Source organism: Hyphopichia burtonii (genome assembly GCF_001661395.1).
Source record: "Hyphopichia burtonii NRRL Y-1933 unplaced genomic scaffold HYPBUscaffold_4, whole genome shotgun sequence".
NCBI lineage: Eukaryota > Fungi > Ascomycota > Pichiomycetes > Serinales > Debaryomycetaceae > Hyphopichia > Hyphopichia burtonii.
Window position 1 is genome coordinate 702,119 of NW_017963731.1, and position 26,330 is coordinate 728,448.

Genomic DNA, 26,330 nt, shown 5'->3' on the forward strand with positions numbered 1-26,330 from the left:
TAAATTACTTTTTATTTCTTTGGGAAAGTAGTAAATCCAATTCTGGATCATCCAGAATTTCAAAATCACTCTCTTCTTCATTATTTGCTTTATTCTGGGTTTGGCTTATTAAATTATCAAATTGTCTCCCGTCAAGTGAATCATTAAATTCGTCATCTTCGCTATCCTCGATTTCTTCACTCAATACTTCTTCCTCTTTGGTATTTTCATTCATCATCTTTCGTTTCTGGATATCTTCTTGGAATTGATCAAGTTCTGTGCCAATTTCTTCTTCATTTTCTTCGATTGGTATAGTATCTTGGGCAAATATCTTTCGAAATTTACCTCCTAATCTATTATAATCATACTTTGATCGACCATACTTATACTTATATTTAAACGAATTGAAGATCTCGGGTACATAGTATCCGTCAACCAAATTCAACGTTTGGAAATTCTCTCTTAACTCATTACACCACCTTTGATAATTCCTGATTTCATTCTTAGTTCGATTAAACTCCTTCATCATCTTGAATTGCCGGGGGAACTTAATCATCGGGGTCTTATGCTTTGTATCCCCAACTTTTCTCAAATTACTTCTTGTTCCTCTCATTCCAATCTCTTTACCTTCGTCAAGATTATTCATTATATCATTCAAACTTAAATTCTCAACAATATCGCTTGCTATTTTAATATCATAATTCAGATCATTATATATTTGATAATTCTCTAAAATTGATAACGTTAGCAATTCATTATTACTATAATTCTTTATTACTGATTCAATTGAATAATAATCACTTAATTCTTCATTCTGTAAGTTCTGATATTTGGAACTTGAAAATATGATTTTACCAATGGCATGAAATAAAGTGATTTGATTCTCTCTTAAAAACATATCATCCATTAAATTAGGCGCTTTATTAATAGATTGTAATTTACTCCACATTTGTAAATTTGATATAATTGATCTTATATCTCCAGTCTCAATTATTTTATTTGAAAATTCATCAATTTGTTTCTTGTTCAACTTATTCAAACTTTGTTGCTCTTGCTTAATTATACTACCCATAACCTTCTTAGCATAAGTTTTTGCAATAGGATTGAATTTAATAACTTCAATTTTTCCTGAATTTTTCCCACTATTTAAAAATTCTCTTCCCAATAAAGTATCCAACGACAAATTGTTCTCGATATTAAAATAATCTCTTCTAGTATCGTCCAATTCAACTTCAGTTAAACATAAAACTAATGGCGGCAATTCGACTTCTTCACTAGTGTAAACCCATTCGCTCAATGCCTGACGAAAGTTTTTCAACGTTTCCGTATGAAAAACATTCGGTAGTTCTTCAATGATAATCACTGACAAGCTCGATCCAATCCGGTATTTACAACTTTGTAAGAATTCAGAAAATTGCTGTGGCTGCGGGATCGTGCTTATTATGGTATCTAAATATTCAATCCATTTTTCATCGTTGTTTTCAGATTCATTGATGAAACTGTTGAATTTTATATCTGAATCTATTTGTTTTTCTTTAATTAGTTCATTCGCTAGAACTTTAACCGTTGTTGACTTGCTTGAGCCCGATGGTCCTGTAAGTGCAATGAGTCGACACTGTTTATTTTCTCTATTGATAACATCACTAAGTAGTTTTTTCACATCTTTCAATTTCCGTGGATGTAAGCATAACTCTTGTGACGTCAGTGGTGAATACTTGTCACACCATTGTTCATTTGTATTCATATCTTCGAGATTAGTAGCTGAGTTACTTCTTTGACTTTTCATCAAAAATGACTTGATAGGACTGTTACTTCCTTGTCTATTTTCTAATGGTCTTGGGAAATCATTTCCTTCTTCTAGTCCTAACTTCTTGGGTTTCTTTTTCAATGGTTGAATAAAGTCTTCCGATGTTTCCTCATACTCACTGATACTTTCTTCACTTTCTTCGCTTGAAAATGTGTTTTTCAGTTTTAAGTTATCACACGTATTTTCTTTATTTGCCAATTCTTCACTAGGTTTGTCTGGCCGTGATGCTTTCAATGATTTCAATTGTTGTCTTTGAAGTCTTTGATTTGCTCTTGTTCGACGCGACAGGGCGTCTGACATTTTCGTGCTTATATCAAACCTTTAATCACTATTGTAGTGTAATGCTTACTGTAATCATATAATCTCATTAACTTGAGTGGTTTATATTCTGGACGTTGGTAATGCTTTGATATCAATGTCTGGCGATGAGTTTTTGGAATGGAACTTTTTCAATCGATTTTTTACTCGCACACTTTTATTACTTCACAAGAGAGAAAAATAGTTGCAAATATCAATTTTTTCATTATATAATACATTAGCTAGCGAATAAAAGATACATAAGTTATTTGATTTTAATATACAAAAGGAAGCATAACTATGAATAATCAACGGTTAAGTATTTGTTAGTTTCCATGGGGGGGTCATCATTCATTAAAGTGTCATTATTCTTTCTATTTTGATCAGGAAGATTATATTGTTGGTTTGAGTTTGATGGCGTATAATTTACATTTGACGGTACGAATGAAGGTGGAGGTACCTCGCATATAATGCTTTCTTTCCGAGTTTCGGGGAAATTTTCAGCCAGATAATCAATACTAGTATCAGAATGTCTCTTTGTTGAAGTGCTTAGATTTCCCATGATGTTGAATAAGTGATAGTTATCCGGTTGTGTGTTCGAGCCAAGAATCAAATCTTTGTATTGAACTTCTAATCGGTCGTTTAGATCAGGATAAATTAAAATATCCAAGGTGTTTTCATCTACATTGTTTGAAATCACCAACCCACAATGAATGTCTTTTCCCTGGATAGCACCGACGTGTTGTGGTTTCCCAAAGGTGAACTGGACCAAGGAGTTTGTTGGAATGTCGCAAAGTTTTCCAATATTCTCATCAAGGCCACTATTCAACTTAGAGATCTTGTTCCTATGATACTTGCAAAAACCAGCTGGTTTGCCTTTCTCGAAATCATTATTGAATAAAACACCGGCTCCTAAAGCACACGTAGTATGATATGTACGTCCGCATTTTGGATAATCACATTGAAAACAAATTCCGGGTACTTGGGGCGATTTGGCAGGTCTTTTCAGAGTGGTACCATTTGAATCACATAAATTACAATTCCAGCTAGTGTGAGATTTGGAAATATTCTCAATTCCAGACACAAAACCTCTCAAAGTATCTATATGTATAAACTGTTGAAAGGCAGTAGCACACAATCTATGAACTTGGTAATTTTTGTGTTTAGTTTCATTTATCAAATCGCAGTTTAAAAGTTGAAAGATCGGTGATTTTTTCAAGGCTTCAGGCAAATTATTTGGACATAGATAGCATTCATTATTTGAGATGATCTTGGGTGTGTTATCAGCTTTGCTAATAGGTTTCTTAGCCTTTTTTGTTGTTGGTTCAGATTTTGCTTTTATCTTTCTTTTCACAGGTTGTCTTCTATGAGCAGTGGGCGACTTCTTACGAGTGGTGACTGGTTTCTTTTCTATTGGCATGATTTCTTCATCTTCTGTCTCTTCGCCCAAATCACTAGTCAAGCCTGGAGTTGGGTCGTAAACGTACGGAATACCTTTGTAGCTGCAGAACAATTGTTTAACATTGATTCCAACAGAATCGCTAATGCATTCACATTTCGAGGTTTTTTCACCAAAGGGGAACCAATCATCAAGAGCAAAATTAACCGACTCCGCTAAGTTATAACCATAATTAAACCCAGCATGATATCCATATGGATAGGTAATGATGAATTCACCTTCATTATGAACGATTTTATTACACTGTACCCCATGTTTTTCCAAAAATTGGGGAGAAACCAAAAACGTTTTATGTCTTAAAAATTCCGGACATGACTTATATTCGTCATAGAAGGTGTCCTTCATGACATCGAAAAACTTTCCTGATTCTTCTTGGGGGATCGAGTACCACTGCTTGGGTGCCCCAAAATGGATGTAATTAATGGAATAAAGATCCTGATCCTCTAGATGCCATGAAAATGTCGCTTTCCAAAGTCCAGCGTAAAGGTATGCATCATTCACCCCTGGCAATCTCACATCCATGAGATCAAGGATGTTTGGAAGATGGGCAACATTCCAACTCTTGGTATCATCAGAAAACAACGATCCCATAACATCAGCTCCATACATTGGTTCAGCGTACGTTAAGGATTTCCAGTAGATTCTTTCCAATTGTTCACATCTTTCCTGGTCAAACTCCATCGAGTCAATATTCCAATTACTTCTACTTCTGTCTTGCACCTCACTAGACTCACTCGACCCGTCCTTCACTGATTGGTCCTTTGCAACGATATCTTCATTAGCCTCAACCAAAATTTGATTGTCTTTCTTAGCCGCACCTTTTGTAGCAGCCTTGGATGCAACTGAACCCCTGACTTTACCCTTTGGAGCAGGAGGTTGATGATTTGGTTTTTCGGATAATTCTTTCCATTGGAATATACTATACGACCTGGCCCGTTCGACGTTCTGTTGTGAATAAACCCCTGGTCCTGAGCAATTCATATGCTGGATGATTGGGTTTTTCACCTTGACCGACAGTAAGTTTTCTTCGGTATAGTTGTCTGCAAGACCGTCGGTCCATTCTTTAGGGGGGACAATCTTGACAATGCCCGATTGCATGCCATACTTGTTTATTGCCTTGTTAAACTGGTAGAAGTCTTCAAATTGCTTCATGGTGGGGGTGAATACCGGGATTCCTCCTGAGTAGTAAGCCGGTTCAACCACCAAAGCAGAATTCTCTTTGTAAAGCGAGTCCATTGTGGTTGATAGCTTGGATGTCAAGACTTGCTGTTTTCACCTGAGCTAAGGTAGCCGATATGGTAGAAAAGAAACTTGATAATCTTGAATAAAAGCCAAAAAGTCATAAGGTCAAAAAAACATTTAAAAAAAAAAAAAAATCAAAAAGATCAAAAACCGGTGGTCGGACTGTTGCTGAATGCAGGAATTTGCGATTTTAAGAAGAGAGAAAAAAAGACGGATTAAAGACAGCTTTTGAACTACATCAATTTATCACTGAAAGGGTCCAGATTAGAATAAGGCTAGGGTCTAATAGATAATCACATCATGGCACCACTCAAGAAACCATTACCACGAAAGAGAGAGGATGAAAATACCAAAGACAGGGCAATTAAGGCTGCGTCTGTAACAGCATTATCGCTTTTGTTTTTACTCTTATGGGGATATCAGGCCTTATGGGCCATTGGGGTGATTTTCGATAACAGATTTGGCAGTTTGGTTAATAACTTGGTTTTTGGAATTGGCTCATTGATTGCGAGTGGAGGGATAGCCATCAAAGTGGTTACATACTTGAACGATCGACTTTTAACTGACACGATTGATGCCGATCATAAGAAATATATCTAACGTTTTGTAAATAATAGTAATATAGATACTAATATACATTATATAAAATAGCTTCGTAAATCCGTAAATCATAAATTATCCATGGTTGGTTGCAATACTATTGGTTGGCTGCATTGGTGCATGGTATGGCCATTTCGTTACAGTACTCTTCAAGAATGCTTCTTTCGAAAGCAAAGTGGAAAACTTCTGTTTCTAACCATTTGTAAAGACTGTCAATCAGAATTGGTTCAAAAGTGATGATTTTACCGAGCCAGAAAAAGTTACTTCTCGTAATTGATGAAAGTTTATCGAAAACAGCTTGTTTAAAGGAAGGTGGGCTTATCATTTTTGTTAGTAGTGATTCCAATCTAGCTGACTCTTCTTCACTTAATCCTAGTGAAGCCATCTTGAGTCCGTCTTCTAGAAACTTGCTTATTTTCCCTCGACTGTTACAAGATTTCACGTTCCATGGGCGCATTAGCTCCCTTAGATTGGCTATACTCATTTCATCAAAGATAGACTTTGTCTTTTTACTTTGTTTCCGTTTTTTTGGTTTCGTGTCAATCTGATCTTGGCTCGAAGGTACTTGTAGAACAGATATATTGGCGTCGTTTTCTAATTCTTCACTTGGGGCAATCGCCTTTTGGTACTCCTCTACCGACATAACCACTTCAACCACGCTTATATCCTTTTCATCATAAAGCTCATCCTCTGAATCTCCAACTTCCTCATCAGAATCTAGATTAATCACCTTGGTGCCAACTTTTCTGACCTTAATTATTCCATCGTTATCCTCAGGAAATTCAAAGTTTCCTCTCAATTCAACCCTAGATGTTTTATAACTATTTGCGGGATCCATTATGCTGGACATTTGTACCGCTTTCGTAGGTATCTCGTCTTCTTCAATTATTTGAGAACTTTGGAAATTTTTTGCAACTGAGCTTTCAATCATCTGCGATCTAGCAGTCGAATAAACTTCATCATCTCCACTCTCATATTCTATTTCTGATGAAAGAGGAATTTGAACGTTTGCTTTAACTGGCAGATCATTTAGCTGACTATTTTCGTTTATCGTAAACTTATTAAAAGGCCTTTTGATCGGCAGTATAGATTGGTGAATCATACTTGAAGGTGTCTCGTTCTCCGGAGAGGGTGACTCCATTAGACGGTCGATCACATCTTTGGCTCTTCCTCCAGGTTCCCGCTGTGGAGTTGGGGTTTCCTTTTCTTCTCCCAAAATCGGGGATGATAAGATCTGATCTGGAATTTTATTTCGGGTTTCTGGCTCATTATACGATGATGCCGCGGGAAAATGCTCTTTCGAATTCTCATGAGATGATACTTCCATAGGTTGGTCTTGAGTCCCAGTTATTTCATTGTGGTTTCCATTGGGCTCTGGTTTATCTTGGGTGCTGAACTTTAGGGATTCAGCAAATTGAGTACTGTGTGGTTGTGTCAGAAAAAATTGACCTGGAGGATACTCTAAAATTTCAATATCACTTTCTGAATCAGCAATTTCTGATTCAGAGTCACATCCCTGATCTATTGGAGTATCCTTCACAGACTCTTGCGAGGCTTTCATCGCTTGCGACAATGTAGTGACAAACTGTGGGGCATCTTCTGAGTCAGAAGGGTTTATAAATGTGCTGTGTTCGTCGCCCATTTGATCATCATTCAAGTCATATAACCAGCGTAAATCTTCTTCAGTCAATGTATCATCGGGAGATCCTGATGCCTCTAGCCATAAAGGCAGTAATGTTGATGCACTATTAGATTCATATATTTCTTCAAACTTTTTCATGCTTTTGGTTATGATCTTTAGCGATTTCTTCATCTTACTCGATAGATGAGGAAATATGAGCTTTATACATTTGAGAGCCCCTATCCATTCTTCTTCCGTGAACTGATTCTTCACATATTCAAAATCGAGTTTGTTTGCTTTATCATTTTTATTATTTTGCAGGCGGTCATTTCCCTCTTCTCCATCCTTCACGCGTTTCATTATATCACTTACCTTCTTATTATCACCTGAGAAATACCTGAGTATCATGGCTTGTTTCATTCGATCTTTCTTATTGGCTCTTATATCTTGAATTGAATCTTTTGAGCCTAAATTAGCCCGGACAAAGTCATTAATCAGTTCTATTCTCCGAGACTTTTCTCTTTTAGGCCCTTTTTTTTTCACAATTGAATGCTTAATTTTATTGGAGTTTTTGACCTTGTTGTCGCCATTTTGAAACTTTTGTAATCGGTTCATCATCGAAGCCTTTTTGGTTTGAAGTGATTCTGCTTCTTCAAACTGCTCGTGACGTACTTGCATCTGAGTGCTATAGAAAAACAAATTCTCATCGTCTTCCTCTTCTGGCATTATGACTAGGTACTCATATAAGTATCATATGTGGGATATATTCTTTACTGATAAGATGGATTATAATTTTTTTTTTTTTTTTTTGATTTACGCGTCTTTCAAAACTTAATGATCTCTACAAAATCAAACAGTATAAAACTTTAATACATCGTAACCCATTCAAATTCAAATATAAAATCTATTTAGAACTAAAGAAATGGACATTAAGCAAACTGTTTGGCCAACTGGCTTCTAACTTCAGTTTTCACTTCCCAATTACTCAGCTTTTTGTTATATGTAGCAATATCCTGAATTGTATGCTTAACCACTGCTTTTGTAAATGACTTAAACTCTTTTTTAGCTAATTCAACTAGAGTTCCAATGGTAAAATCGTTATTCTTTTCAATAAATTGAATGAGTTCAAATACAGTTTTGGGATCTTGAATTGTTGCTTTCTGGGGTGTGAGGATGTTAGGAGTCAGTGTAGTTCCTTTGGTAGTTGATGCATTTTCATTGGGATCATTTGATGGTGTAGTTATAGTTTCTTCTTTCCAATAATCGAATAGTGGATCGATAGGAAATTGGATTAAGGAGTCTAATCGTTCGTATTTCATATTGTCAAAGAGCTTTTTGTTCTCTTCGTGGCCATCATTCCAGGTACTTATTGCTATTAATGGACCAATAATTTTGCGTTTAGAGATATCATTACTTTCCACAAAATCGTCCATTTCACCATCTTCGTCCATTGTGATATCTTCTTCATCTTCTTCATCATCTGCACTATCTATGTCTTCTCCTTCGCCATCGGCATCTTCATCCAAATCAGAGTCATAATCATAATCAAGACCACTCTTACTGGTGTCAAAAGGATTTAAAGTTGGGAAATCGATCGAATGTTTCTTGGAACACCAGGTCCCAATATAAGGTTTTTGATTTTCATAAAATTGAATATATTTAACTGTGGAGATACTTCGAAGCATTTCTTCCACTTGTGAATCGTCAATATTACCATCATTCAACGATACAGCAACTTCTTCTGGTGATATGATTGATTTGACATGAGCATTCGGACTTTTTGTATTATTGCTGAAAAATTCTTTGAGATTAGACTGATCATTGGAAACGGATTTTGATTTGATAGACTCTATTAAAGAATCAATCTCTTTCTTGGATACATCTAACTGCTCATGATTGAATTGATGTGACGAAGGTAATGCAACGTTTTGTTTCTTGAAAAATGGTAAGAATACTTTTTCGTAAGCAGTTTTATCTAGTTTACTAGAAGTGGTTATATCTTTAGCTTGCTTGTCCGTTTGAGGCGAAGAAGGTTTTCGAACTTGGAAAAAAGATGAAATCTTCTTTTGACTTCGTTCTTTCGCCTCTTTGGCTTCCTCGATCTTCTTTCTTTCTTCTTCACGGCGTAGTTTTTCTTCATCTAACTTGCGTTTTTTCTCTAACCTCTGGTTTTCACGTTCCTCTTTACGTTTTCTTTCTTCTTCCCTTTTCAATTCACGTTCGTATTTCTCTTCTTCAAGCTTTTTACGTTTTAATTCTTTTTCGGCCTCTTTCTCTGCTAATTTCTTTTGACGTTCTTCCTCCTTTCTCTGGCGTTCTTCTTCTTTTCTTTGACGTTCTTCTTCTTTTAGCTTTTCACGTTCTTGTTTCTGTCTTTGACGTTCTTCCTTCTCCAATTTTTTCTCTAGCTGCTTTTGCGTTGGCTGTTTCTCTAGAGAAGCCCCGTCGGTACTATTATTCCTTGGATCTGGAGATGGAGTTACAGTAGATACATCAGAGGAAACAACTTTCAATTTCTTAGAGATCGACTCAGATAGGTTCTTTTTTTCTAAAGCATTTTCATTGTAAGACTCAACAGTTCTCTTGCGTTTGGCAGGAGTGCTCTCGGTCAGTACAACCTCAATTACCTCCTCTTGTTCTTTCATTGGAGTTGATGTAGGAGACGTAAGACCTGTTTTTTCAGTCAAAGTTGCCTCTCGACTCATTTTGATAGGAAATCTATATATCTTCTTGAATTTTGGTTTAGATACGCTGGAAGTAGTGATGGCTTTCTTGGAAAAGTATATGACCGTTTACTTGAAAGTACAGCTATTTGTTTTTTAATTGTCAAGTCTTCAAATTTGATTTCACGAGGAAAAGTTTTTACCAGACGCGTTTTCAGTTTTTTTTTTTGTCAAGTAGACTTAAGCTTTCGCGTGAAGTACTCGGAACACTGAGAAAGCTCATATGGGAATGCCTTTAGTAGTGAGATAGGATGGGTTATATAAGCTAGAGTATTCTGAGGGTCTAAAGCTTTGACCTTTAGGGCCACGGGTTATTGAGAGAGCGATCTGTTTACCGGTTTTATGGGCCAAATAATGTTGCAAAAAAACTCTACATCAAGATTCTTGAAATATTGAATAAATATACTAACTATAATACAAAAGTCTCTAGGAAATGAATTGAAGAAAAATGTAAGAAAAAGAAAAAAATTTAGAACGTAATGAAATGTTAAACGATCAACGTAAAATTCTAAAATTGAAGAAGCAAAACCTATTTTAAATATAATCCGGGATATCCAAATGTAAAAAGGGGGTATTAGTACCAACAGCTGCAAAGTAGCGATCATCACCGGCCTCTAAGTCACCAGTAGCAGCAGCGATATTGACATAAGTCTTATCACTAACCAAATCATCTTCTGCGTAAACACCAAAGCCAGCATTAATCAAAGCTCTTCTGATCCATGGAGATAAAATACCACTAAAATGGAATTCAACTTCACGGTCAGCATAGATATTAAGAGCTTTTCTTAAATCAACCAAGGCTTGAATTGAAGTTACATCAGTAGAAGCAACAGAAGAAAAATCAAAATGAACAATTCTTAAGATTGGTCTTTCATCTTTTTCTTCCACGACTTCGTTATTAGATTTTTTCAAACCAAACCAATCCCATCTCAAAGGACCCGGATCATTCCAAGGTCTTGACCCGGTATCAGTGAAATTATATGGTTTACCTCTTCTTGTCAAGCGTTTAACTTCATCTGAAACTTTTTCAACTTGTCTTGAAGAATTTGGATAACTAAAAGTTTCGATTGGTTTGAAAACAATCACACCAGGAGGAGGTGGTAAAACATTTAAGTCCAGATTAATATTGTCATGATTCAAAGGAACCCATCTGGTATGGAATCTAATATGTGGATTATGTTCGGTTAAATTATTTTTCGTTGGTGTTAAATTATTAAGAGCATCTTTAACTTTAATTTTATTTGAATCAGTTGAACGATAATCATTACCATTACTTAAAACTTGATGAATTTCAATATCAGAATTATTTGATGAATCTCTAGAAGAAGAATCATCGGAATAATTGATAACTGGATTGATAACTTCTGCAACTTGGACTTTACCTAAGAAATGACCTTTTGGTTTAGCAATTCTGAATAATAAGACAGCAGCAGAAGCACAAATTGCAAAATAAACCCCGTTTTCAATTGAAGAAAAAACAGTAATGATAACAGCAATTAAAAAGATACCACAATCAAGAGGACTAATATTCCAAAAATTCCAACTAACTTTATAATTAGCAATTAAATCAGAAACAGCATGAATAATAACTGCACTTAAAGTAGCTTTTGGAATATAAAAAAAAGTTTGGGTTAAGCAATACAAAGCTAATAATACAACGGCACCAGTGAAAATACCAGCAAAAGGAGTTCTTACACCACACTTAGCTTTTAAAGCTGATCTTGAAAAAGAACCAGTGGCAGGATAAGCATTGAAAAAAGTACCAATTAAGTTATTAACACCAATAGCAATAACTTCTTGATCAGGATTAACTTTATAATCATTAACTCTACCAAAAGATTTTGAAATAGCAATATGTTCTAATAATAAAATAATGACAGAAACGGGTAATTCACTAGCAATAGCATCAATGATACCATTTGGAATGTGCATTACACCAACATGTCTTAATCCACTAGGGACTTCACCAATGGTTTTAATAGTACTTTTAAAGTCGGCAAGATCACCATGGTATCTTTTAACTTCTGGATGAACAATACCCCAAGAAATAGCAGTGGCCACAATGATGACAATTGCATTTCTCAATTGTTGAAAATAGAAAAACCATAATTTATAACGGGGCCATCTTTTTTGAGCAAATTCAGCTAAAAATTTCCAAAGGTATAAGATGAAAAGAGGAACTAAACCAAAAGCAGCATTGACGTTAGTTAATTTTAAGTTTTTCAAAGTTTCAATAACAACTTTGTAAGAAGCAGCTCTGGTATTAACTGCAGAATTATAACCCATTAAAGCAGGAACTTGACCTACAATAATATTAAAGGCAGAACCAGACATAAACCCCATAACGGCAGGAATTGAAATAAATTCCAAAATAAAACCTAATCTTAAGATACCTAAACCAGCAGCGATCCCCCCACAGATTAAAGAAAGGAAGGTTGCAATTTCAGGAGCAGAAAATTCATTACCAAATTCTGATTGAACTTTAGCAATAACTTTACCAACTTGAGCAGACATGACCGCCACTGGACCAATAGAAACATCTTTTGAAGTGGCAAAAAAGGAGTAAATGAAAACCCCGACAAATGAAGAATACAAACCATATTGAGCTTCCAAACCGGCAAGTTGAGCATAAGACATTGATTGAGGAACCAAGACAACCCCAACAGTAATACCTGCAACTAAATCACCATATAACCATTTATAATTATAATGTAAAATCCAATTACAAATTGGGAATAGACTCCTTATATAATGAAGTCCTTTAGATACGGGATTATTAAAAATTGATTTACCATAATCCAAAACCGTCACCACTGGTTCATCATATTCTGGAACTGATATGTTATTCAAGTTACCTGAGTGGTATAATGGATGATGTTCTCTGATAAATTCATGAGATTGGACTCTGGATGCAACTCTAGAGTTATACAGCTGCAACTCTGGTACAACTGATTCGTCTTGATGAGACATAATTTAATGACTAGGTAGATAATTCAAACTGAAAAAAAAAAAAGACAAAAAGAACTTTTGAAGAACCGGAAAAGTATACAAATATTTATAAGAAATGCAAAAAATCTGTCTATAGATAGATTCTAACCACAATAACTAATCAAATCAAAATTTGAACTAATTGTTGAAAAACTTTTCTCGTAAACTTTTGAAATTTAGGGTTTCGAGATGCAGATAATAGTAAGGCTAAACTCTCCCCTTGTTTCTTCTATTATAAAAGGTAAAGAGATACAATAATCCACCACAATTTTTTAATGTTTCAAGTGAAAACACCTCCAACAAGATAAAATAAATGTCCGTAACTGTAGATGACTTAACAAAATTAGTTAATTTGTTCGCCTTATAAGTCTTCTAATTAAACGGTAAAGATGTTTTAAGATAGTATATAGCTGTGGCGAGATCTAACTATTATAAATTGCGTATTTACTAGTATTAATAAGTCATTTGCAATTTATAAAAATTTTATACTAACTGAAAAATTCCCTATACTCACTCTGGAACCACAGTTAGGACAGTTCACGTGACTGCAACAAAGTTTTTTGTTCACTCTTTTTTCTTTGCTGCTCGGGTTTCAGTTGCCTTACGTCGCTAGTGACATCACCGTCGACATACCTCATCCACTCTTGTGATTGGGCAGCTGTCCCCAGCTCATCTCGTTGGCATTGGTGGTCCTGATAAATCTTCTACTGCCAGATCTGATAATGTTTGCAGCAATACTGGACTTCGGTTTCTCTTTTTGGCGTGGTCACGTGAACTTTCGCAATTTGATCATTGAGAAAGTGGATTATGTCAGCATCGCCAGGATGCAACTTTCTTTAAATTGATTTTTGCAACAGTGGAAGAGTATGTTCCATACGGTGAATAAGTAGGGAACAACTCCGAAACAATAAGGATATCGTAAATTGGCCATTTATGCTACAGATGCTATTTATTTAGAGACTTTTTATTTTATAACTATATAAATCAAGCATATGTTTTTTTTCGTGTTTTTCTCTTTTCGTTATTTATCGTTTAACTCTAATAAATTATTAACATTTGATTAAATTAGTGTTTCTTCAAAGATTTTAAATTTTCTTCTTCAACTTGGTCAACCAAATTTCTATATTCTTGTTGTTTATAACATTGTTCTAAAAAGATTTTATATTTGGCATTCAATAATTTACGATCTGGATGTTGTTCGTCACTAGGTAAAATGACTCTACCTGGACCGGTCATATTTTCCATAATCTTCCATAATTTATCACCAGGGTTGGATTCAGCCTTTTTAGCTTTAGAAGGAGTTAATGGTTTCAAGTTTAATCCTTGTAATTTATTATGGATACCTTTTTGAACATCTTGTTGGACATTTTGTTTGGAACCAAAGGATAAGGTTTGTTCTTCTTCATCAGAATCACTATCTTGATTCTTTTGGCCTTCACCACCGAAATAATCAGCTTGTTCTTCACCCAATGGAGTCATGGTATTCATTTGATGATGGGATCCTGCATGGCCACTAGCGTAAACCAAGGTACTCATATTAGTACTTGAAGTAGTAGCAGTTGGAGCAGTGTAAGGGGAATGAGGTTCTTCATAATCACTCGTTTGGCGACTATGGGTTGAAGTTAAGTTGTTTAATGAAGTTTGACTCTTTAAAATAGATGATCTTCTGGATCTACCTCTTAATTTGATATGTTCATCAACACTATCTTTAGAAGCCACAGCACCCAATAAAGCAGAACCAAAAACAACTGCAGCATCGATATAACGAGGAATAATAATTGGTTTACCAGTACAATCAGCTAATAATCTCATTAATAACCCATTTCTACATTGACCACCACTCATATAGACACAATCAATTTCATGGCCACCTTTTTCCATTTCCTCCACAATTTGTCTAGTTTGTTGAGCAATGAATTCACAAGCACCAAAATATTGAACTGCTAAATCATTAACTGAAGAATCCATTGATTGACCAATAATGGAAGCTCTCATTCTTGGATCAGCAATTGGAGATCTATTACCATGGAAATCACCATAAAAGAAAACGTGTTTAGCCAAACTAACAACACTTCTTAATTTATTATCACTAGTTAAAGTTTCCAAGATTAAATTTAAATAGTCAAATTTAGATAAATTAGAAGCTTCAGCCAAATGAGCCAATTCACTATTAGCAGGATGAATGGCCAACACATGGGCCAATAAGGCCCCAGTACAAGATTGACCACCTTCAGCTAACCAATAGCCCGGAGCCATAACATCTTTATAAGGACCCCAAACCCCTTTAACAAAACAAGCATCTTTAGTCATGGCAATATGACAAGTTGAAGTACCAGCAACGGCGGCTAAACGACCACAAGAATTTGAAATAGAACCATTTGATTCTTCAGAAAATTCTGGAGCATTTGGAATATCAACTTTACCAGCCACTGTACCAATCCAACCAGCATAAGCATCAATAACCCCACTACCAACAATACATTCGGTGGTTAAACCTAATTCTTCAGCAGCTTGAGCACTTAATTTACCAACAATTTCCCCAGCACTTTTGAATTCCCCATTTTTACCGGGGATCCCACCTAATTTTTCAAAATCATTAGCAACCAATTCATGCAAATCAACCGATTCTAAAAATTCTTTTGACCAACCAGTGGTGGAACCTTCAACTCCAAATGGAACAAAACCTTGTTTACAAACGGTTGAATTATAAGATCTGGCATTTGATTTAGTTGCACGATGAGTTAAGAAATCGGGTAAATCAAAGAAAACCATTGAATCAATACCACCGGGGGCATTATGTTTTAACCATTTAATTTTGGGTAATTCCATTTCAATTGACATTTGACCCCCCACGTATTTCAAAGCCTTATCACCAGTGGCATTAATTTCATTAGTTTCATCGGGAGCACGATGATCCATCCATAAAATGATATTTTCTTTATGATCAGAAAAATCGGGACCAACGGCTTGAGGTTCATCGCTATCTTTATTAATTGCAACCAAAGAACAAGTAGCATCAAACCCGATACCGAAAACTTCACTTGGATCAACACCCGAATCTCTTAAACAATTTTTAACACAATAACAAATTGAGTTCCAAATTTCGGTAGAATTTTGGGTGATAAAATTTGGTTTTAATTCATGTCTTTTAATAGGACGTTCACTTAATCCTAATATAATCCCATTAGTATCAATAAGACAAGCTCTAGCAGAACCAGTACCAACATCAACCCCAACATAATAAACATCGGGTTGAGGAGGGTTTGCCAATTGATGAGCATTGAAGAACGAAGATTTGCGGGATGCAAGACTGGTATGAGATTTATTTGGAAGAGGCATATCAAAAGTATGGGGTAGTGAAACCTTTTGATCTATAAAGTTGACGAAAATTAATGAAATTTGGAAAAGAAAGAGTAAATCTTACAAGTCAATTGGAATTTGTCAATTATTTATAATTGCAACTTGTCAATTTGTCAAACAAAGGACAGTTTAGATTGTTGAATTTTGATCATCGATAGATTTATTCTTTGCTCTATATATTTGTGGAATATAAGGGGGGCGTAACCTGTAAATGGGATGGAGCAAACCCGCAAAACAGGTGCAACCTGCAAGTGTCCCCCGGGCACAACCTGCAAATGTCCATAAATTTGGGCATAATAATCGGTAATTATCATAGTAATACTCTCAAAGATAAAATACATTATATTACATTATTATACAAAGATGCTAAATTTTTCGGTATAATGGTAAAGTTTATCGGTAAGTTTACTTAGAAGCTGGATATTTTTCAACAACATCAACTAGAAAATCAAATTGTTCAGTATTTTCCACGGCTGATCTAATGTGAGAAGCACCAATTCTTTTAACCCCGTTTTTTTTGGCTTCAATTATACTTGCTTCAACCAAATTAGCCATAAAGATTTCTAATGCTCGACCCACAACCACGGGAGTTGCTTGTGCAACTTTCCCAATATCTTCATCGCTTTGCATAATTTTCTTTATTCTAGCTGCTGGGAAGTGAGTCTTGATTCTTTCGAAATTATTTAGTATGCTTTCTTGACTAACCTTATTACTTGTTTCATTGTACTCTTCATCCTCAGTTGCATTCATTATACTCTGAATATTAGACATTTTGCCGTTTGTATGTACTTTGTGTATACTATTGTACCGTGGATATGGTGCTTATATAATCGGTGCAGTCACGTGAGCAGCAAGACAACGGATGGAAAAAAAGCTGCTGGGCAAAAATTGGAATAATTGGTTTATTTATAATTAACTGCGAGTCAATGAGTGCTGGAGCTCTCCTGCTCGTTGCCGCTTGTGTGCAGGGGTATGATAAAGGTAGTGCAGCGCATGATATTGATAGATTGATTTACTCGCTATATTATTGATTATTCATCATATGATTGATTATTCATTATATTATTGACTTTTTCGTTAATTTGGCTATGGATTAATCTCTGGTCTTGCTGGGGACCCATCTTTTGTAGAGAATTGGAGTCACTTTATATAGTTTGAGCAAATCGGAGCAGTTTTTCGTTTGCAATGCTTGGTTGAATTGTTGCAAATCGGGAATGTCGATATACACTAGTACGAAACATTTTTTAACCCCTCCAATGACCCGGGTGAGGGCCTGGATGTCGGTCCACTTCTTTTCGCCCGTCATGAGGTAGATCCCGTACTCTGCGTGGCTGAAGGGTGGACCTCGCTTGTATAGCAAATAATCACACCCAAATTTGATTCCTGATCGGACACACCAGCCTAGTGATCTGAAGTGGTGGTATACCACGTATTCCAAGATGAACTGGTTTGAGCTCGTTATTTGGTCTTGGTGCTGACCAGTACATTTCTGGAAAAGTTGTTCATTGGTTAATTCAAGCCCGTTATCGAAAATCTTTATCGCTGATAAATATTTCAAGAACATTACTTCCACGGGTTGCAATTGTAAATACTCAAGATTGGCATCTTGTATAATGACATCGGGTTTGATTTTCTTACTATCGTAGTTAACTTTGAATTCTTCTAATTTCTTCTGTAATGCATTCATTTCAAGTTGTTCTTGTGGGTTTATTATATCTTGTCGCTGTTTTAATTCTAATTCTTGTAATTTACTTCTTTCATTCTTGAATCTTTTCCTTTCTTCTCTTCTAACCTTGGTGATATCTTCATTACTTAATTCTTCTTCATTTAATCTTTTGATTCGTTCTCTCCAAGTGGGCTCCGATCTAGATAAATTTCCCTTACCGAAAAATCCTTGTCTCCATAATATCATCATTGATTCTTCTCTGTCAACTTTGAATACCCTATCTTCTACTTCAACTTCTATTGTCTGTTCCAACCCTACTTCCCGTAACACTCGTATATACACATATCCAAAATATATCCAGGAAATCGGATTATGAGGAAAAATCGTAGGTAGCCCTCCATAAACTTTAACCGGTAACGGTTGAGTATATATCTGATTAAGTATCTTATTATTTCGTTTACCCATTACGGCTTTACAATTTTACAAGTAAGGAAAAAGTCTATATAGTTAGTACATCGCATAAAAGTATTGACTTTTCTAAGTTTGAAAATTACATTCAGATACCGTTGTAGTCTTTGAGAAATCATTGTGCTCACAGTGATTATTTCATCTTCAAGCAACTTATCATATTATCATCATAGTAATCTTCCCAAAGAAAAATCCATTCTTCTTTGCCTTCTTCAACGAAGAAAGTTTCTTCTGAACATACAATTATTCTTTCCTTTATTAAGTTAAAGAAAACAAAAGTATGAAAATTTTTACTACGATGTTTTTTTGTTCTTTTCAATTTGAATCTCTTCTCGTTTTTTCCGGGTAACTAGTCTGTGGTGTACGGACGAAGTCGCCATTGAGGGCCTGAAAAAAGTCATTTTTGCAACCTGACAGTACAACTCATGGTCAAATAGACACAGCACGCTTTCAGGAGGGTACGTACCAGCGAAGAAAGCAAAAAAAGAAAGGAAATGCCGTTCCCAGGAATCGAACCTGGGTTTCTTCGGCCACAACGAAGTGTACTAACCACTATACTAGAACGGCAGCTATTGCAGAGCGGTGATGCTAGATTACTCATTTAATCCCAGTGAATAACGTACAAAAAATAAGTAATACGAAGAGAGAAACCGCTCCTGGGGGTATGATAGCAGATCCCAGCAGCACCAAACCTATTTATGAGCCAGTATAGCGTGTTTGGGTATTTGTTGCAAATGCTTATTTGAAAAAGTATTTTTTTTGCAATATTTACTTCAAAATGATAATTTTCTGTTCTTAGCAAAGCATAAAAAGTCCACGCCAGGGAATACTGCTGATAATTCATGGAGAACCAAACTCTCAAATTGTATTACAATAGCCTACAAGTTAATAAGTAAGTGATAAGTGAGTGGTTTGCACGATTCTCTGGTTTAAATCTTGATGAAATGTTCTTAAGCGCAAGATATACTTCAGAGATCAGAGACATGTATTTATGGAGGTGGAAGAAAACTCATCGTCCATGGAGATTTCGGCCTTTTAGAGCTCCCATAGTGAGTACAAACCATTATGTATTGATCTACTGAAAAAATGATCATTGCATCCGTTTCACAACCTTCAGACTTATGGAGGTCTTTCACTGCCAAGGTATGCGATATCCATAACTCCAAGTCAGCTGTCTTTTGAAATATGTAGGCGTGCTTCAGTGTTTGACACCCTTCATACTCTTAAAAAGCAAAAGAGCAGCTGTAAACATCAATTCCATAAGTATCAGAACAATGATGAGGTCTGAACTCACGGCTCTGGCTTTCTGCTCAAGTGATGAATGAAAATAGTTTTGGAAAAATAAAAAAAACCTTCTATCAATCACCTTTAATACCGAAAACATTTATATATTCAACCTTGGTATTACACTCTAGACATTTGTGATATAAGCCCGAATGTCTGCACTATAGATTCCCCGAGACCGTCTTGCAGACGGCTACTAGCCCATGTTTATTTAGAGTGCCTGACACTATTGCAAATACCCTTCAGATCCCAGACCTTTGCCGCTTTCTCCCTCCAACGACTCTGAACACCAAACTACCTCCAACTATCAAGATACCACCTACTTTGGGACTTTTGATGTGCGAGGAATCAGGAAGACCCCTGCGCTACGCAGATCGGCTGCGAAAAAGTTAGTATCTCACGATATTCGTCTATGAACTAAGTTTTCCTCTGAAACTCACTCTACCCTTTCTACTGCCACAATATCCAGAACAAGCTTTCCGTATCTATTTGTTTGATGGGCAGAAAGGTGAAAGTTTCATACTGATTGGTTGTATTCAAAGCAATGTTAGTTCAATGAAGCTGTGAAAAAAAAAAATGGGGGAATTACCTAGTTTGAGATTGCAAGATGTAAAGAAACCATAATCTAGTTTTCTTACTCATTGAAATAGGCCCATTTTATGATGAAATCTCATTTAAAGTTTGATATTGAAATCGTTACAGGACCTGGATTAAGCAAGACTAGTATATAAAGAAATCAGAGCTCATAAACTATCTTGTCTGGCTCGCAAAAGAAGCCTTTATTCCTAGTTTATCTTCGCTAATTGCTCAAGAACATAACTCCATACTAAAAAATAGCTCTTCAGTGGCTCATGACATAAATCTTATCGCCAACCGAATCCGGATGCATGGGTATCCCTTTACGAATACCCTTCTAATATTTGCCTTGCTTCATCAGCAATGATTACGGTGATTATGAGTTTATGAATAATCTACTTTCACATTCAGATGGCCAAGCTTTAACATAAAAAGAAAAGATAGAAATGTATACCGGAATTAAACTTTCCAATAATTTCATCTATTCAAAATCTCATTGCTCAATAAGTTGCCTTATTTTTAGACACACCTTGTTAAAGACTTGACATCCAGATCTATAGGTATATCAATTAAGACCAGATCAATCATTAAACCAGCTTAATAATTTCTTCGCTTGACCAAAATATTTACATAACGCCATGAGGTTTTAAAAATAGCACGGTCCTTTAATTGTTCTTAAAAAAACAAAAAGACCAAAAAAAAAAAAGAAGAATTTACTATAATAGTAAATAGACAATTGTCTCTTGACAATTCTATTGACAAAAACTCTTCTATAAATAATTTTATTGTCTTCTAATCAGAGTGAAATTATTACGAACCGGTAATTAAGGTAAATATCCCCCCCTATAGCAATCAGGGGACGGCTGCGCACTCCTTTTAACTAAGTAAGCTTTTCAGTCAGCTAATCAATTTTTCATAGAATCAGATACAGCAATAGACACAGATTCAAATCTACGACAACTACGGAGTAATCAATAAACAATAGGCAATCTTGGATCAATAGTGCTGCTAGCTTTAGTTGTGAAACCATGAGCAATGTTTTGATGGGTGGATGATTTAGGCTGCAACTTGCATCAACTCGCTTGAGGTTGCGTAGGAATCAACAAAAGAAAGTGCTAGTGTACCTTCTCCACACAATTAATTAATGTTTTAACCCCTTTTTCAAGCAGATGAAATCATTTTTGTTAAACTAGCATTAGCAAGAATTAGTCTTTGATTCACATTGTGTGATTCGGGATTTCAGGTTCCTCATATTATAACCTTATCTTTGTATGCTTTCCACCTAAGCACTTTCACTACATGAGTCATGAGTAGTTATATTGATCAATTTTGATGATTTAATTTTGGCAAGGCTGCAAAATAATGCCCCATCATGTAGATAATTTGTATAATTGGTAAACAAAAGAAGTTTAAGCTTGATTGCATTATAACCCTTTCAAAAAAGAAAAAAAGAAAAAAATCTTATTCGGATAGTTTGCACCCAACTCTTTTAGAGCCAATTACACACCAATAAAAGCTAAAAATCATATTACAACCATATTGCAACCTTCAAATTATGCTACAACCTTCTAAATATATTTTTGTTATTCTAATTATAACCAATCTCCCCGGTCATTTGTTTTGGAATTGTGTTTTGATAATATAACCTTTTCTGAAGGGTTCGCTACTTTTAGGTGAAACCCTTTCCTGAAACGTATGATGTTGGCTTACCCCGAACCCAATAAGCCTTAACTTCCGTTAAACAAAATTAGAAAAAAAAAATACTATATAATTGGACCTAATTGTCCGTAATTTGAAAATTTATTTTAAAGTTTATCATTCATAAATTGTCCTTCGCTTGAAATGAAACTTTCTACCTTCGCTATTGGATCTTTAACTTTGTTGGGCTCTGCTCAAGCTGTCCAAGACAGCTATTATGAAATCGAAAAGCGTAATATCGCTCAGATTGTTCCTAGAGATGAAAGTGCTTCTGCAAATTATAGTTTAATTTCTTCTGCTCCTCCTTCTACCACTACTGAAATTGGTACTACCGTTATCACTATCACTAGTTGTGGAAGTGAACACTGTACTCCAATTACTACTGGGGTTGTTACTGTTACTGAAGAATACACTACTTATACTACTTATTGTCCATTACCTTCTACTTATATCCCAAGTAGTACTGCAGAAAGTAGTAGTTCTTGGATTCATCCTCCGGAAAGTAGTAGTTCTTGGATTCATCCTCCTAGTTCTTCTGCAACTGAAACTGAAATTTCAACTACTGTTATTACTGTTACCAGTTGTGAAAGTGAACATTGTACTCCAATTACTACTGGTGTGACTACTGTTACCGAAGAACACACTACCTATACCACCTATTGTCCGTTACCTTCTGAAACTACTACACCAGTTGAGTCTTCTAAACCAGTTGAATCCACTACTCCAACTGAAGCTCCAACTACTAAAGCTCCAACTACTGAAGCTCCAACTACTGAAGCTCCAACTACTGAAGCTCCAACTACTGAAGCTCCAACTACTGAAGCCACTACTCCAGCTGAAGGAACCACCCCAGCTGTGGTTCCTCCAGCAGAAGGTACCACTCAACCAACTTCAGTCGAAGCGGAAACCAAGACTCCTAGTGAAGCTACTGGTGCCACCCCAACCACCCCAACCACTGAAGCTACTTCTCAACCAACCACCGTTGCTGCTGAATCAACCAGTCCAACTGCTGTTCCAGAAGTTTCTACTGCTGAAGAAAATGCTGCTGCAAACAAGGCTGTTGGTGCTGCTGCCGGTCTTTTCGCCCTTGCTGCCTTTATTATCTAATGATGTTTTCTATTGGTATAATTTCTTCTATTTCGTACTTTTTTTTTTTGCAGTTTTCGATGGAACAATATTCTGTTTCTATAAACGTATTATTGTATCGGACTTTTCATTTACATTTATTCTTACAAGTTTAGTTTAGTCATTTCTGATTTTCGGTCATACATTCAATAAAAGAGTGTTTTAAAACTTGCTTTGTAATTGTAGACTAGTACGACTAGTAATTGTTAGTAGTTTGTTTTGTTAACAGTCAATTTTGCTAGGATTTTTTTTTTTTTTGAGAATTAATCATTTGCTTATCACGTTAATTTTTTGATAGTAAATGACATCTGACGTCTACTCATCAAACTAGCTATGGTGGATGAAGTATTTAATTGTCAAAAGTGCAATGCAGAGCTATCAATCCATGACTCGCTTGAAAGGCTCAGTTCGGGACAGTTAAACCTTTTAACAAATAAGTATGCTGAGGATGGTAGAACATCCGTGAATGAATCAATTGTGGACCCGATGGATTTTATTCCTAGGGATAGATTAGATCTTTATAATGAGATTCAAAAATCAAATCCCCAGCCGATAATATCGAAGAGAGATTCAGAGAAGGAAGGAGGTCAAAATCAATCATCAGTGAACTCAACCTTATCGTATGTAATGGTATCCGAGGATTCGCCTAATAAAAATAATCAAGAAGATAACACGAAAGGTTTACTGAATGACCTGTTAAATACCATTTCTGGAAGAATAAATACATTGAATAATGTGTTTTCCATACTATCTAACAATCAGGACATTGACCATCCTCTTTGTGCCGACTGTTCTAACTTGGTAGTTGAAAGCTTCAAACTCAAATTTGATCAAAGTCAAAGAGAAAAAGATTATTACTTAACTTTTTTAAGGAAATTGAAGGATCGGGAAAACAACCTGTTGAAGAGTATTGAAAACGAAGAATTAGATTCTAAGTTACTGAATTCAATAGCTGAATACAAAAATTTACAACAAGAGGAATCAAGTAAGATTAGCGAATTAAAGGAATTGGTGGAAGCAAAAAATGATTTAGGACAGCATTTGAACAATTTGAATAATGAGTTGAAAAACTTGAATCAAAATGAGTTGAATGGTATTCTCCAGTTGAAAAACTCATTAAACCTCGAATTAAAACGCAAGGTCGATAAACTAGAGCAGTCCAAAGCATTATATCAAGCCCATTTAAATAATCTTGATAATTTGAGGACACTAAACATCTATAACAAATTTTTCAATATCTCATTTGTAAATGAATACGGTACCATCAACGGCTTTAGAATAGGTTATAAAATACCCTGGTCCGAAATAAACTCAGCATTGGGTCAAATAGTTTTATTATTGGTATTTATTATCAAAAGATTGGACGTTGAACTAATCAATTACAAACTCATACCTATGGGTTCCAAATCACAAATCGTTAAAGTGACATATTCATACAACCAAGGAGATAACACGGATCCCATCCCTTCTGATGCTGACGCTTTGAACGAGGCAGGAACTCTTTCTAACCAGACTCAGCAACAGAAACTGCTCAAATCGAAAACTATCCTAAATCTCTACTCTTCTAATGAATTCTCGCTAGGCAAACTATTCAATTTCAATAAGCTTGATGTATCAATGATAGCTCTCCTTGATATTTTGTACCAAATTGGAAAGAAACTCTCTACAATTAACCAGGAAATAGAACTTCCTTACGGCATCTCGAAAAGAAGAGATTCCATTGGTGGTAAAAGCATTAGAGTAACCTCTAATGGTGAGTGGACCCATAGCTGTAAATTCCTTCTTACCAACTTGAATTGGATCCTTGCCTACGCAAGTGCTCATCCATCACAATCTTCTACATAGTCATTAAACCCATATATACCATGGTTTATTAAGCTTGTATGGCCGCTTTGGGCGCGAAATTTTGTAAAGGTTTGAAAAAGACTGCTAAAAATGATCTATCACTTGTCAGAAACAGCTTGCTTGCAAATACTACGATAAGGTCGGTATAACCATTGAAAGCACTTTATATTCAGTGATGATTCGCCGGATAAGCTCCCAAGGGTCACCTAAAGAAACTCTTCAGGGTTCAAATAACAAATTAACGTTTCAGCCAGTAGAAAGTAACACACGAGAAGCTAGATCAAGAGATTTTCCTTCCAGCCCAATCTCTTCCAGCTCTTTTCATTTCAATCCAGATCAAGATGGAAGACATAGGGTAGTGACTGAGAGTCCAAATGCTCATATGTTAGCTCATTATCATCAAAAGTACGTGAATCAAATGAATAATCCATCACCTTCAAAAGGGGTTCTATTATCGCCAATAGTATTCAGTAACGAGACGTTTGGAGAGAAAGGAGCATTGTCCTTGAAGCTTGAGTCAATGAAGCCAATGGCTTACCAACATGCATCAAGTAACGAGACGAGCCCGGGAAGATCAGGTCTGTTCAAAAATAACTACTCTTTATTAGACAACAGCCCCAGCATCTTCTCTAGGATAAATGATGCAAACTTAGGGATGATGGATTTGAAAGATTCCAATCACTTACACAGCCGATATATTTCATCAAGCTCACCGACAAAAGAAGCTAAAATCAATGATAATTATCTTCACATCGATGATGCATTCTTGACTTCCGAAGCCGATTTCCAACATAATCAGCATAAGTACCCTTTGGTTCTTGATCCTGATCAGCTCGAACAAAACTACGTACCATCATCATCTACAAGACATTCTTTGATGGCCAGTCACAATACCCAATATAGCTTGGAGGAACTTCAATATAGCCCAGCGAATTCGAGTAGTCAGCCAAAGAAAGAAGATTACCACGGATTAACGCATAAGCAGAGCGAGAGGAGCCAAGGGTCAAAAGAAGCTACTTCAACCAATAAAACTAAAACTATCCCAATCGCAAAGCTGCAAAAGAACAACACAATCAGGAGAAAATTAAGAAAGCGGATCTCAACCAAAGATCTAGAAGATGACGCACCCGAACCACCGCCAAAACGGGTTAAGCGAACTCAAACTATACCTTCCAATGTGTCCTTGCAAAATCCTACGAAGAAAAAGCAATGTCCACGGTCAAGAAATGGTTGTTGGACATGTAGAGTTCGCCATAAAGCATGTCCAGAACAGAGACCCGTTTGCCAGACTTGTGCAAGACTCAGCTTGCATTGTGATTATTCGGATCTTAGACCCGCTTATATGACTGATGGACGCTTGCTAAATGAGAAATTGAAAGAAATAAGGGCCATAACCAGTAAGATTAAAAGAGGTGTTAGAAACCAGGAACCAAACAAAGAAAGATTCTAGCAACGCCTCCGAAGTCTAACGTTAGTTCGCTCTACAACAAAAGTTGTAATCTTCTACTCGAATCATCCCAAAATGAAACTGAAAAATATCGATAAACCAATACCGGAATAATTCAAATGACCTATTTCTAGTACACGCAGAT

The 26,330-nt window shown here is 35.9% G+C and overlaps 12 protein-coding genes and 1 non-coding gene across 13 annotated transcripts; 4 read left to right on the forward strand and 9 right to left on the reverse strand.

Annotated features, from left to right (window-relative positions):
- Window positions 1–4: 4 nt before the first annotated feature.
- Window positions 5–1,723, reverse strand: HYPBUDRAFT_109731 (uncharacterized protein; the record flags this gene model as incomplete). Its single annotated transcript, XM_020218722.1, has 1 exon — window positions 5–1,723. One exon carries the CDS (start codon window positions 1,721–1,723, stop codon window positions 5–7), a length of 1,719 nt encoding a protein of 572 aa, XP_020076176.1.
- Window positions 1,724–2,328: 605 nt separating this feature from the next.
- HYPBUDRAFT_153030 (JmjC-domain-containing protein) lies at window positions 2,329–4,864 on the reverse strand. The gene has a single exon (XM_020221334.1). The coding sequence runs from the start codon at window positions 4,776–4,778 to the stop codon at window positions 2,382–2,384; it is 2,397 nt and encodes a 798-aa protein (XP_020076177.1). The 5' UTR covers window positions 4,779–4,864; the 3' UTR covers window positions 2,329–2,381.
- Window positions 4,865–5,078: 214 nt separating this feature from the next.
- Window positions 5,079–5,409, forward strand: HYPBUDRAFT_139606 (uncharacterized protein). Its single transcript, XM_020219716.1, has one exon. It carries the CDS (start codon window positions 5,085–5,087, stop codon window positions 5,382–5,384), a length of 300 nt encoding a protein of 99 aa, XP_020076178.1. The 5' UTR covers window positions 5,079–5,084; the 3' UTR covers window positions 5,385–5,409.
- A 25-nt stretch (window positions 5,410–5,434) lies between these two features.
- HYPBUDRAFT_153031 (uncharacterized protein) lies at window positions 5,435–7,757 on the reverse strand. Its single transcript, XM_020221335.1, has one exon. It carries the CDS (start codon window positions 7,729–7,731, stop codon window positions 5,482–5,484), a length of 2,250 nt encoding a protein of 749 aa, XP_020076179.1. The 5' UTR covers window positions 7,732–7,757; the 3' UTR covers window positions 5,435–5,481.
- Window positions 7,758–7,934: 177 nt separating this feature from the next.
- Window positions 7,935–9,814, reverse strand: HYPBUDRAFT_167008 (uncharacterized protein; the record flags this gene model as incomplete). Its single annotated transcript, XM_020222753.1, has 1 exon — window positions 7,935–9,814. Exon 1 carries the CDS (start codon window positions 9,708–9,710, stop codon window positions 7,935–7,937), a length of 1,776 nt encoding a protein of 591 aa, XP_020076180.1. The 5' UTR covers window positions 9,711–9,814.
- Window positions 9,815–10,262: 448 nt separating this feature from the next.
- On the reverse strand, window positions 10,263–13,647 carry SUL2 (sulfate permease; the record flags this gene model as incomplete). Its single annotated transcript, XM_020222276.1, has 3 exons — window positions 10,263–12,583; window position 13,231; window positions 13,594–13,647. The coding sequence occupies 3 exons, from the start codon at window positions 13,645–13,647 to the stop codon at window positions 10,263–10,265; spliced, it is 2,376 nt and encodes a 791-aa protein (XP_020076181.1).
- Window positions 13,648–13,781: 134 nt separating this feature from the next.
- On the reverse strand, window positions 13,782–16,055 carry HYPBUDRAFT_109887 (putative phosphotransferase; the record flags this gene model as incomplete). The annotated part of the gene is made up of 1 exon (XM_020218731.1): window positions 13,782–16,055. One exon carries the CDS (start codon window positions 16,053–16,055, stop codon window positions 13,782–13,784), a length of 2,274 nt encoding a protein of 757 aa, XP_020076182.1.
- Window positions 16,056–16,481: 426 nt separating this feature from the next.
- HFL2 (negative cofactor 2 transcription regulator complex subunit) lies at window positions 16,482–16,826 on the reverse strand (the record flags this gene model as incomplete). The annotated part of the gene is made up of 1 exon (XM_020218698.1): window positions 16,482–16,826. One exon carries the CDS (start codon window positions 16,824–16,826, stop codon window positions 16,482–16,484), a length of 345 nt encoding a protein of 114 aa, XP_020076183.1.
- A 343-nt stretch (window positions 16,827–17,169) lies between these two features.
- SEN2 (tRNA splicing endonuclease subunit) lies at window positions 17,170–18,207 on the reverse strand (the record flags this gene model as incomplete). Its single annotated transcript, XM_020218708.1, has 1 exon — window positions 17,170–18,207. One exon carries the CDS (start codon window positions 18,205–18,207, stop codon window positions 17,170–17,172), a length of 1,038 nt encoding a protein of 345 aa, XP_020076184.1.
- A 498-nt stretch (window positions 18,208–18,705) lies between these two features.
- HYPBUDRAFT_t110 lies at window positions 18,706–18,777 on the reverse strand. Its single transcript has one exon. It is a non-coding gene; the product is annotated as a tRNA-His (tRNA).
- A 2,892-nt stretch (window positions 18,778–21,669) lies between these two features.
- HYPBUDRAFT_11718 (uncharacterized protein) lies at window positions 21,670–22,924 on the forward strand. The gene has a single exon (XM_020219174.1). It carries the CDS (start codon window positions 21,913–21,915, stop codon window positions 22,873–22,875), a length of 963 nt encoding a protein of 320 aa, XP_020076185.1. The 5' UTR covers window positions 21,670–21,912; the 3' UTR covers window positions 22,876–22,924.
- A 302-nt stretch (window positions 22,925–23,226) lies between these two features.
- HYPBUDRAFT_6412 (beclin 1) lies at window positions 23,227–24,738 on the forward strand (the record flags this gene model as incomplete). The annotated part of the gene is made up of 1 exon (XM_020223573.1): window positions 23,227–24,738. The coding sequence occupies one exon, from the start codon at window positions 23,227–23,229 to the stop codon at window positions 24,736–24,738; it is 1,512 nt and encodes a 503-aa protein (XP_020076186.1).
- Window positions 24,739–25,267: 529 nt separating this feature from the next.
- UME7 (DNA-binding transcriptional regulator) lies at window positions 25,268–26,188 on the forward strand (the record flags this gene model as incomplete). The annotated part of the gene is made up of 1 exon (XM_020220160.1): window positions 25,268–26,188. The coding sequence occupies one exon, from the start codon at window positions 25,268–25,270 to the stop codon at window positions 26,186–26,188; it is 921 nt and encodes a 306-aa protein (XP_020076187.1).
- Between the last annotated feature and the right edge of the window lie 142 nt (window positions 26,189–26,330).

What these genes read in the sequence shown, in the direction of transcription:
- HYPBUDRAFT_153030 (XM_020221334.1), bottom strand. Translation starts at nt 4,778, where the DNA reads ATGGACTCGCTTTACAAAGAGAATTCTGCTTTGGTGGTTGAACCGGCT.
- HYPBUDRAFT_139606 (XM_020219716.1), top strand. Translation starts at nt 5,085, where the DNA reads ATGGCACCACTCAAGAAACCATTACCACGAAAGAGAGAGGATGAAAAT.
- HYPBUDRAFT_153031 (XM_020221335.1), bottom strand. Translation starts at nt 7,731, where the DNA reads ATGCCAGAAGAGGAAGACGATGAGAATTTGTTTTTCTATAGCACTCAG.
- HYPBUDRAFT_11718 (XM_020219174.1), top strand. Translation starts at nt 21,913, where the DNA reads ATGAAACTTTCTACCTTCGCTATTGGATCTTTAACTTTGTTGGGCTCT.